Genomic DNA, 11,678 nt, shown 5'->3' on the forward strand with positions numbered 1-11,678 from the left:
CTTTCTTTTTTGTGTATATATATATATATATATATATATATATATATATTCATGTTTCTTTCTTTTTTATGTATAACTTTTCCCCTACTAGCTCGATGCTCATATTAGAGGCCATATGGCTGCACTAAAATGATTGTTTTAGTTGGAGAAGCCGTAAGCAAAACTGCTTCACCCAAATGCATTTATTTATTTCTTTTCATTCTTGTTGCTTCTCTAAGATACATAAATTACTATTCATATAATATAAATTAGAATTTGTGGGGTACAAATTTTTTGAGGTCCATGTTGTCCCAGGCAAATCTTGTTGAACTCCCCATCCTAAGAATAGTTTCTTGCTGTTTCATGTGATTGTGGTTATATATATTTATTTATTTATTTATTTTGGGATCTGATCTGAAATTGTCCTACTAAAAGCAATTGATTACATTTTCCTCCGGGGAGACGCACATTTTAAGAGGGAAAAAAAAAAGGAATGAAAAAGAAAGGCAACAAGTCATTTTTCTATTTAAAAACCATGAGAATAATTATGGTAAATCATTATTGGTACATAGGCACACTCCAAAAGAGATGTGGGGCCAAGCCCCATGAATTCCAATTTGGTCCACGACCAAACCCACATCGTGTTTGCCACGTGGACACAGAGGTGCATGATATCAGCATGAAGTATGCTAATGGCCCACATTATCAAATTTTGCGCTCAACTTATTTTCAGAAAAGAAAAGCCAAGCAAAAAATAAGCTTGTATTAAATTTTTTTCCCTCCTGAAAAAATAGCAATTCAAAAGAATGCTAAATAGTACAATTTTACCATATGGGCGGAAAAATAATTTGATATTTTTATAATAAATTAAACTATTATATTAACTGTGACAATGTGATAATGATATGGACTATTTGTCAAGTTCGAATATATATATATATTGACTATTTAGTCTTTAGTATGTGATATGTTATCCGACCGTTACTTTTTAGCATTTTTCTTTTGTTACCTGAAATATGTTTGGTATATATATCTTAAGGTTTATTACTCACGATACGCTTACATCTTTGGAGAACTGATTTATCTTACAATTTATTGTTCAATAACATTAATACGTTGTCACATGTATTATTTTACGTATGATCAAATCTAAAAGCAACATACAACTAAAAAAATACGAAACAAGCAACGGACAATATATAACTAGTAGACAAACAAAGACTTCTTAATTAGGCTCAAGAAGATTGTTTTGCTATTATTATTACTTTTTAGAAATGGCATAAACGTGGCACACGCATAATGCGTCTCTCTCTCTCTCTCTCTCTCTCTAGATCTCTCAGTCTCTCTCTCTCTCATACTTGTAATTGCCTCAAGCAAAGGTTCCTCTAAGGTCATATCGAAAAGTATTAATCAAAATAATCCCGTTACTTGAGGAAGCATATATATATACATATATAGATATATCTAGCTAACACGTTCCGTTGGGTTGGCCGCCCGCCGTCTTGGGAGTTGGAGCCATTATCGGCGTATATGCAAAAGGCAGTCTTATCATTACTATCAAAACCCTCAAACTCAAACTCCACCAATATATATATATATATATATATATATATATATATATTATTTGTGTTTTAATTTTTGCGATCAAATCCCACCTTCTGCCTTACGTCACTGTCCTCTCTCTCCTCTCTCTCTCTTCACACACTATAAGTACCATCCCCACGGCTTAATCTTCCTTTACAAGTATGAATTACGTATTAACAATTCCTCTTTCTTTCATATATATCTCTTATATATTCTTCTTCTAGTGGTTTCTTTCTCATTTGCTAATTTGCTTATTTGTTGGGCCAGTTAATTTGCTGGAGATATAATGGGAGATAGCAATGTAAACCTACCTCCTGGTTTTCGTTTTTATCCAACAGATGAAGAGCTCGTCGTCCATTTTCTTCATCGTAAGGTTTCCCTCTTACCTTGCCATCCTGATGTCATTCCTGATCTCGACCTCTATCCCTATGACCCTTGGGAACTTGATGGTATGTATGTCCATTATATTCTCCTGTATATACACATATATATACATATATGTATATGTTACTATGTATGCGTGTACAATAGATATATATATATATATGTATATGTATCTATATGTGTGTATGTAAAAGAATATTGATTTCTATGCACAAGTAGTGAACTTTAGTCAAGAAGGCCTGCCCTAGAATTTGCATGAATGATGAAATACAACGCCCCTTAGGCCATGCTTTTATTATTAGCTTATAGTCAACATTTGGTTTTGTGAGGAGATCACAAGACATTGATACGTAATGTTTAGTTTGGTAAATTTCTTTTTTTTAGCCATGTTGACTTGTTAGTTTCACATTAAAAAGTCAAATACAAACATTACATCACAAAACAAGGTATAAAACTTTTGAATATTAATATAGTTACAGATGCTCCTAACTTAAATAAAATCGTCATTAGATGAACATTTATATATATATTTCTAATTTATTACAATTATATGAGCAGCTTTTTAATTTAAGATATACATATATATATGTATGTATGTATGTATGCAGGTAAGGCTTTGGGTGAGGACAATAAGTGGTACTTCTACAGCAGAAAGACGCAAAATAGGGTTACGAACAATGGGTATTGGAAGCCTTTAGGTGTAGAAGAAGCAGTTATTGGGAGAAGTGGTAACAAAAAAGTTGGTACCAAAAAGTACTTAGTGTTCTACGTAGGAGAAGCTCCTTCTGGTATGAAAACTAATTGGATAATGCACGAGTTTCATCTCTCCGATTCTGCTTCTACTTCCTCCACTACTTCTTCTAGTACCAGATCATCCAAAAGAAGAGCACCCAAAAAAATAGTTAGTACCCACCAAATATGTAATTAACTACACTACATATATACGTAAAATTTTTATTAATTATTTTTTTTTAAAAGGAAAACATATTATGAATTTCTAACGCATAATTGTTTCGCCGGTGTGCGAATTATATTTTATCGCAGGATACTAGCAAATGGGTTCTCTGTCGAGTCTATGAACGCGATGAAGATCATGACGATGGAACGGAGCTTTCATGCTTGGATGAAGTTTTCTTATCATTGGATGATCTTGACGAAATAAGTTTACCAAATAATTAATTAGTTTAGGTTTAAGAGAAAAGAAAAATTCCAACAAAAGATCCAAATTAATGAAGGGTCTACTACCAATTATATTATTATAAGTTAGTTTCTATAAATTATCCTGATGTAGCATGCCTGTTATTTAATTTCTTATATATTATAGTAGGATGTTAATGTAAACTACCTTCATATGCACCTGAAGTAGTCGGCATTATGTACTTTTGTGTGGGTGATCAGAAAAAAAAAAAAAAAGGAAAAACAAAAGAAAAATATTACTCACGGCCTGTTTAGTTCGTTAATTCGAATTTTTAATTTGAGTTGAGATGTGATTTTATGTGAGAGTTTTTTACTATAGTAAAAAAGTTAAATATGACTATTTTTAAGAATTTTTTACTGTAGTAAAACTCGAATAAGTGAGATGAACGGGTATATATAACCAAGTTTACAAGAAGTTTCGCTACTTCCAAATTCTGACACGTTTGACAATTGGACCTGACAAAACCGCAAAATCCCACCTCAAAGTTTGTGAAAAACCTATAAGAAGTAGTTGACTTTGATACCGAGTTGCACGGAACTTCTGTGCACTTAATTGAGATGGTGGTGGCTTTTTGTCCCTATCTCTTTTGATGGAAAACTGATCACGTGCAGAGATAATTGCGAGGAGAATAGATAAAATGCGGGGCCCATTAAGCACTGTAATGTAAGTCTGCGCCTCTTGCGCAATTGAGCATTAATTCACACACCAGGAAAAAAAAAAAAAAAAAAACAAAGAGACAAAGAAAAGGACGACCTTTTTAGCTTTTCTTTTCTTTTTGGCTACAATTGATGGCATTTTGGTAGTTGTGTTTGTCACAATGCCAAGGAACAATTTTTTTTTTTTGGGTGGCTGCTTAGGAGAGGATGCAGTCATGTATGATGCAAGCATTCCACATGTGACTCGCAATATACGTACTTATCACACGGAACTTTTCTTTTTTTTTTTTTTTTTTTTTTTTTTTTTTTTTTTTTTTTTAAGGTAATATTCTCCACCCATTTTTGCTTTCCCTTTTATAGCACGTCTCACCAAATCAATTTTCTGGAAAGGAAAAGACTGGCCTAATTTATAATTCCATCTTCACATATGGAAATTCCATTTAACTTGTTTGCTTATTAGTTAGTTCTCATTATTGTGGGTGATTGAACCAAGATCATGAGCAGATTCAATGGCTACAAAGCTAGTTAGTGAGGATAGTTTAGTTGATTTTGGGACCAAAATATTTTACGGGCTTTAAGAGGAACCAAAACTGAGTTGCCCTCCTCTATTATGAAATCCTAAAAATTGCACGGAATTGATAATAGCCACGGGCTTTTAGACGAAAATTGATACGTGCATAACACAAAGATTATTATTTAATTATGATTAAGTAAGAAACTTGAAAATTTGAAAAGAGTTATGTTAGTAGAGTTTACGTGTCAAACAATAAATGCAAAGAGCGACAGAATGAGTGATGTTAGCATTTCTCAAATATTCTTATGGGTTTTCTAGTCCTTCTCATAAGTTTTGGCTATATTCTTGCCCTAGATTTCTCAATATTTTCATTCAGGCTGATTTAGCCACTATTATCTTTAATAAAAAGATTTTCCTTCAAAAAAATGTGTGTTTTTTTTTTTTTATTAATTGGTGATGATGCTATGTGGTGATGAATATTTTAGTTCTCTAGATGTTTTGGTTTATGTTTTTTTGTTTAGTTTTTCTTATTTGATGATGATGATGATAGATATTGATGATGATGATGAACAGGTAATATATATTGAGTATATGTTGGTAATAGATATTTATTTGTAATAGATATTGATGATGATGACGAATTTAGTTTTTTAGTTGATTTGCTAATGTAAGAATACAGATACAGATTAAAGGTTTGATTATTATTTTCATGTTGTATGGTTCATGTTTTATGATGATTTATTATGTATCTGTAACACCTCCAGAAATTAAACTAGATTGATTATGCTATTATAATTTATTAGTGTGCCTAATTTGATTTACTTGATTAATTATGTTCATTAAATGTTTCTAATATTTAAGTTTAAATATTTTCAAGAGATTTAAATATTTTCAGTATTTATATTTTCACTCCAGAAGTGTGTGGAGATACACTTTCTGATCCATTTTTCTAAATATCTTTAATGTTTATAGATTTATTTTCTTTTCTGTTCTTTTTCTTTTTCCTCTTATTTCTCTCTTTTTCCTCACTCTATCCCATGTCACTCTCTCTCTCTCTCTCTCACACACACACCTCTCTCACTCTCTCCCTCTCTCGCCTCTCCCTTTCTCTTCTCTCTCAAATTTGGCTCTAAGGGGAGTTTTTGACCAAGAAGCTTGAACCAAAAAGGAACCTTATGAAGTTTCTAATAATAAAGGAAGGATTTGTAGTAAGATTTCTGAAAATCTTCTCTTGAACCTTGGATTTTTCCTTTGGTAGAACTTATTTTCAATTTGAGTTGGATTTTAATGAGTTTTGGTTGAAATCATGATGAGATTTAGGGATTTATGGTTCTTTAGACTTGATTTAGTAATTAGAATCTGGATTTGTTGAGTTCCTATGAAAATATCTCAGATTTAAACCTGAAATTGTAGGTTTTGGAATTTTTCTTCGCAGTTCGGCCATTTTTCCACGAACTGTAGAACTCCACCGGTCGACCTCTCCGGATGACCGGTCCCTTCTCCACCGGCCAACTGGTGGAGATGAACCTCTCTATCACCGGCCGGCCGGTGCACACGTGATATGAACCGGATTTGTCTTAAAACTCTATTTTGACCATGGTTTTCAAAGATGACCGAAATTAGCTTCATTTGGGAACTTAAGGAAGATGGATTAGCATCTTTAATCCATGTTTTGATATCAAAATCTTTAGAATAATGATTTGAAACATGAAATGATTTATGAGATTTGGAATTTGATTAAGGCACACTAATAGGAAATCACTGTGTATGATTAAACTTGCTTTGTTTTAGGAATGAGGGTTGAATCATAAAATGTTGTTTTTTTGTCAATGTTAGTTGCGGAATCAGATTAAAAGCTTTGAGGAAAGCGGAGGCTAGGGTAGCGAGAGGCTAACCACAGATTTGACATTCGAGGGTAGGATTTCTTGTCTTTTTCTTTGTTAGCCTTTTTTAAGAGTTTTTGGCCTATATAAATGTTTAAAAGAAAGAACATGTTTAATAACAAAAAGTACTTTAACACAATAGTTCGAATATTGCTATTGGAATCATAATGAATTGTTCTAAAGTTTTAATGAATGTTTTCTTAAGATAAGATATTTTGCGAACTAGTAAGCCCGCTGATGGCCTAGATAGGATATGCAGAGTGTATCCTCGGGGGCAGAACCTGAAATTCGGACCGGGCTACTACGATGGTGTTAAGGCTTGTGCATATGGTTGTGTAAGTAATTTATCATAGTTATAAATTACTTGTTGATGCCTGTAATACGGAATTTTAAGTTCATATTTCCTTTCAGAAAAAGGATGTTAGGTTCCAGCTGTTGTGTTGGAACTGGACACTTATATTTATTTATTTACTTTTTTATAAAATTTTATTAAATATATCATATTGGGCTTTCTGCTCATGTTTTCCTTTTGTTTCTCTATATATATTTAACCGCTCACAGGTGACGCTAGAAGCAGTGCTGAATAATTAGGTAAGTTGCTACCACTGGAAATCTCTATATAAGAGGTTCAAGAGAAGGCGTTGTAATCAACTCTAACTCATTCTCATGTAAGAATTGTAAATTATCGGATTGTAAACCTTAAACATTCTAGACTGTGGTTGATGTTTGTAAATGTTCTTTACTTGTTCATGTATGTACAATATTGACTATCCTGTGGGGGATACCTAGAATGATGCTAGAGGCTTGGTTTTAAACTTGTTTTATCAGAAAAGTGTGAAAGTCAACATAACTTTCTTGTAATCTAGATTCATTAAAAATGTGGGGCTTATTTGAAAATTGTTTTAATATTTACTTTTGGTATTGATTATTATATTTCCTAATGTTTAATTACTTTATTAATCATATTTAACTTCTAAACGAGTCTCCACGTCACTAACTCCTATTTCGGGTCGTGACAATATCATTGAGGATGATGATGTATTATGTTTATGTATTTTTATGAGGATGATGATGTATTATTTATTTTTATGAGGATGAGGATGATGATTTATAAGTGTTGCATTATGATATTTAGAGTTTTAGATTTTTAGACTTAACAGGTTAAATTAGTTTTAATAAAAAAAAAAAAAAAAGATTGGTCTCTTGTTTCCTTAAAAGAAGTAGATTGTTGAAATAGTGCATAAGGTAAATTATTAAATTATGTAAAAATAATTACTACTGATAAAACAATAATTTCAATTTAAGTAGATAAAACTTAGCTATAGAAAGCAATTATATTCAAATTTATAAAAAAAATTAATTAAAAAACTACCACAATTAAATATGTTCATAATTATTAAATGTAATAAATAATTTATAAAATGATTGAAAAAGTTATAACTACACAGCAATAATATTAATTAATTAGCATGTATAAGATAAATGAGAATGATATTTGAACATTATTTTGAAAGATTTGTGAAATAAAATAACACTACTAGAATAAGATAACACTATTTTCAGGAGTTCATATTTTTGTGCCTCCTTCCTCGCCGAGTATTCTATTTACAGCATCTCTTGCTCAAGAATCAGTATGACAATGATGTGGATGACGCACAAAATTGAAGGAATTATACATAAATCGCTGTGTTTATTTATCTGTATTAAGACTACTTTACGACATGATGTCTATGCTTTCTCAATAATCGTATTCTTCTAAATTTTGAACACAATATTATAATCATCTAATAGTTTGTAAATACAACATATAATTAATCGTGTCAATTTATATCACTCCATATTAAATTGATCAAATTCAAATCTAATTCGTTAATTAATCATGTCAATTTAATTATGATCCAAATTCACTTATAATAAATCTAACTCTGTTAATTTTATGTGAGTTTCAAATTACGTTATCGACTCAAATTAGCACTAAATTGAAGTAGCTTGTTTAAGTTTTAATATGGGGTTTTCTTCATGCTTTCTCACTAATCGTATTCCTCTAAATTTTGATTTCAAATGTTAAATTACCCCAGTGGTGACTCATCAAAACCGTCCTCCAAGACAATTAATTGCCTCCTGAAAATGCTACTTCCCATCAATTCGATAATTGAAACCTATAAGTGCGAGCGATATGCATCCAAAGCCACATTTTCCCTTTGCATCAAATGAATAGTCTTCGCTCAAATCCAACGTTTCCATGTGTATTGGGTTTCCTCTAAATTTTGGAATCTTTTTTTTTTTTTTTTTTTAGTTTTTAAATCGTTTATCGTTTAATTTCTTACTTAACTAGATTCAGAAAAAACTATATGGGTCAAAGGATTTTTTTTTTTTTTTTAAGATTTTCAAACATGCAGGGCATTCTTTTTGATAAGTAAAAAACTCAAGGGTGTGTCATGTATATTGTATCATGAAAGAAGAGGTGGAGGATTTCACATAAGATATTTTTAACTTTTTATTGAAAGACGATTAATTTTTCAGAGGGATCAATAGCTGATGATGTGACTTCCCCTACTGTAGCAAAATAAACTTCAACATTATGGTCATTTAGCATTTTGATTTATGTTTATGACTTATGTTTGTCATGGATTGAAGACTTGATTGAAGTTTTAAGTGTTTTTATTGTTTTAGTTTGTGGACTAAAGTTTAAGTGTTTTTTATGGGTTTAGTTTGTGGACTTTTGAACTTCTTAAACTGATGTTATTTAGGTGTTTAATGATTAATCATGTATGTTTATTTTTTTTTTATTTGTGAGAGAGTTTTATGTGTTTGTTTTAATTTTTAACTTAGATTATTTGTGTCTCTTTAGCATATTTAAGAGGTTGAGAAACATGATATCTTTAAGTGCAAACATGTTGAGAAACAAGTTTTTTTGATGGTCAAGTTGAGAAACAAGTTGAGAAATAAGTTGACACAACCTTATTATCACCCAATTTTATAAATGGGTTGGCAGGTTGCAACGGGTTGACACGACACTATTATGACATGTTTAATAAACATGTTAGTCGTGTCGTGTTGTATCAACCCGTCAATATACAACTCGTGTTTGGATTTTATATTTTGACATGAATAATAAATAGATCGTATTAGTGTTAGGTCTTAACGTATCAACTGAGAGGGTTAACACGACACAACAATACGAATTGCCACCCCTAATTTATATGTAGTACTTTTTAGATTTTCCCTTATTTTAATCTATGTTAAGTAAATAAACTGATGGTTTACTTTTATGGGCGTAGGTAAACCAATAGTTATCTCTCTCACTCTCTCATCCTTCACTAATTCTCTCTAGTTCACTGAATAAATGACGGCCATCATAGTTTTAATGTGTAACTCGGCCAGCCACCTAATAAGTAAATAATAATGTTGGGCACACCAACTATAATCTCGAATTTTGTATCAACTCATAAGTTTTCATTTTATTTATTAATAGGTGCAACATCAACATATCAATAAAACAAAAACAATTCACTAATTGGTATACAAATTGAGATTAGAATTTGTGGACTTAGCATTATTTTCACACCTATCTATGAAAGAATGATAATTCATGAATTAATATTATTTTAATGATGAAAAAGAACTATCGAACTTAACCTTAAGGGTACATAATTTTTACTAATTACTCTCGATTAATATCCTTTTGACTAATATAATTATTTGACTAAAATAATGTAATTAAAAGTAAGGAATAAAAATCTAAACTCATACATTCTAAAAAGTATTTGTGTTCTTTCCTTCTAATATTAAAGTTGGAATTAGAATTGGTGTATTAAACTCAAGAGAAAATTCGTGAACTCACCATTTGATCTATTATTTTAAAATTTTTATCTTTTACTCTTGTTTAATACCCTTTTAACTAATAATTCTTTAACTAAAAAAAATATTAATCAAGTGTAAGATGTAAAAATCTAAGTCTCATACATTCAAAATTTTGTATGGTTATTTTTTTTTTTTTGAGAAATTGTATGAAATAGGCTATATTTAAAACTTATGGAAATAAATGACCAATTTACCAATGTATAGAAATTAATAAACCATTTCATATTTTTAATTTTTAATTTTCTAATTTTATCCCTTTCTTGTTATTTCTCTTTCTCTCCTTTGGTAAATCCAGGTATATCCAAGATTTATCATGTTAGAATTACTTGAAAAAGAATAGTACAAATTCTAATGATAAATCTTAGATATACCTAGTAAATTCAAGATTTACCAAGTTCATATTACCAGGAAAAAATGTACAAATTCTAATGGTAAATCTCAGATATACCTAGTAAATGTAAAATTTATAAAGTTCGTATTAGTACGGAAAAAGTGAAAAATCTAATGGTAAATCCGCGATATACCTAGTAAATCTCCGATTTACCAAGTTTGTATTAGTAGTGTAGTAAATGCCGGATTTACGGGATTTACAGTTCGTATTAGTAGAAAAAATGAAAAATCTAATAGTATATCACGGATAAACTTGGTAAATTCTGAATTTACCAAGTTCGTATTTACGAGGAAAAAAGACAAAAATTCTAATGTTAAATCTCATATGTACTTGGTAAATCCAGGATTTATCAAGTTTGTATTAGTAGGAAAAAAATGAAAAATATAATGGTAAATCTCGGATATACCAGGTAAATTCTGAATTTACCAAGTTCATTTTAGTAGAGAAAACACACATTATAATTTGTAATGATAAATTCTGTATATATTTGGTAAATCCCGGATTTATGAGATTTACCAAGTTCGTAGGAAAAAAGAATACTACAAATTCTAGTAGTAAATCCGAGATACACCTGATAAATTCTGGATTTACCAAGTTCATATTAGTAGGAAAAAAGTGAAAAATCTAATAGTAAATCTTGGATATAAACGGTGAATCCAGGATTTACCAAGAGGGTATTTTTGAAATTTTAACTTGCTGTAAATCAAGATTTACTCACATAGGTCTATTTATTAACTTTTCTTAAATATTGGCCTATTAATTTTCAGAAAAATTGTAAGAAATAGGCATACATTTAAAACTTATGGCAGTAAATGACCAATTTACTAATATATACAAATTAATAGATTATATCATGTTTTTAATTAATTTTCTAATTTTACCCTTTTCTTGCTAATTCTCCCCTTTCCTTTGGTAAATTCAGGTGTAGTCAGGATTTATCAAGTTAAAATCACTTGAAAAAAATAGTACAAAATCTAATGGTAAATCCCGGATATACCTAGTAAACTTAGGAGTTACCAAGTTCATATTAATACAGAAAAAGTGAAAAATCTAATGGTAATCCTAGATATACTTGATAAATTCTGAATTTACCAAGTTCGTATTAGTAGGAGAAAAGAACACTACAAATTATAATAGTAAATCCTGGATATTCATATTAGTAGGAAAAAAATTTAAAATCTAATAATAAATTCCTGATATATTTGATAAATTCTTGATATATTTA

At 30.2% G+C, this 11,678-nt stretch overlaps 1 protein-coding gene across 2 annotated transcripts; it reads left to right on the forward strand.

Annotated features, from left to right (window-relative positions):
- Positions 1-1,743: 1,743 nt before the first annotated feature.
- On the forward strand, positions 1,744-3,385 carry LOC21406929 (NAC domain-containing protein 104). 2 transcript variants are annotated; one of them, XM_010105577.2, is made up of 3 exons: positions 1,744-2,012; positions 2,556-2,848; positions 2,992-3,385. In XM_010105577.2, the coding sequence occupies exons 1-3, from the start codon at positions 1,850-1,852 to the stop codon at positions 3,124-3,126; spliced, it is 591 nt and encodes a 196-aa protein (XP_010103879.1). In that variant the 5' UTR covers positions 1,744-1,849; the 3' UTR covers positions 3,127-3,385. The 2 variants fall into 2 exon arrangements, with proteins under 2 accessions (XP_010103879.1, XP_024026194.1); XM_024170426.1 differs by having other exon boundaries at positions 2,556-2,867; positions 2,992-3,052.
- Positions 3,386-11,678: the final 8,293 nt, after the last annotated feature.

The sequence above is a fragment of the Morus notabilis genome, unplaced genomic scaffold (genome assembly GCF_000414095.1).
Source record: "Morus notabilis unplaced genomic scaffold, ASM41409v2 Scaffold165, whole genome shotgun sequence".
NCBI lineage: Eukaryota > Viridiplantae > Streptophyta > Magnoliopsida > Rosales > Moraceae > Morus > Morus notabilis.

Coding starts and splice junctions, on each gene's coding strand:
- LOC21406929 (XM_010105577.2), top strand. CDS start 1,850: ATGGGAGATAGCAATGTAAACCTACCTCCTGGTTTTCGTTTTTATCCA. Junction 2,013..2,555: donor TGACCCTTGGGAACTTGATG/GTATGTATGTCC, acceptor GTATGTATGCAG/GTAAGGCTTTGGGTGAGGAC. Junction 2,849..2,991: donor GAAGAGCACCCAAAAAAATA/GTTAGTACCCAC, acceptor ATTTTATCGCAG/GATACTAGCAAATGGGTTCT.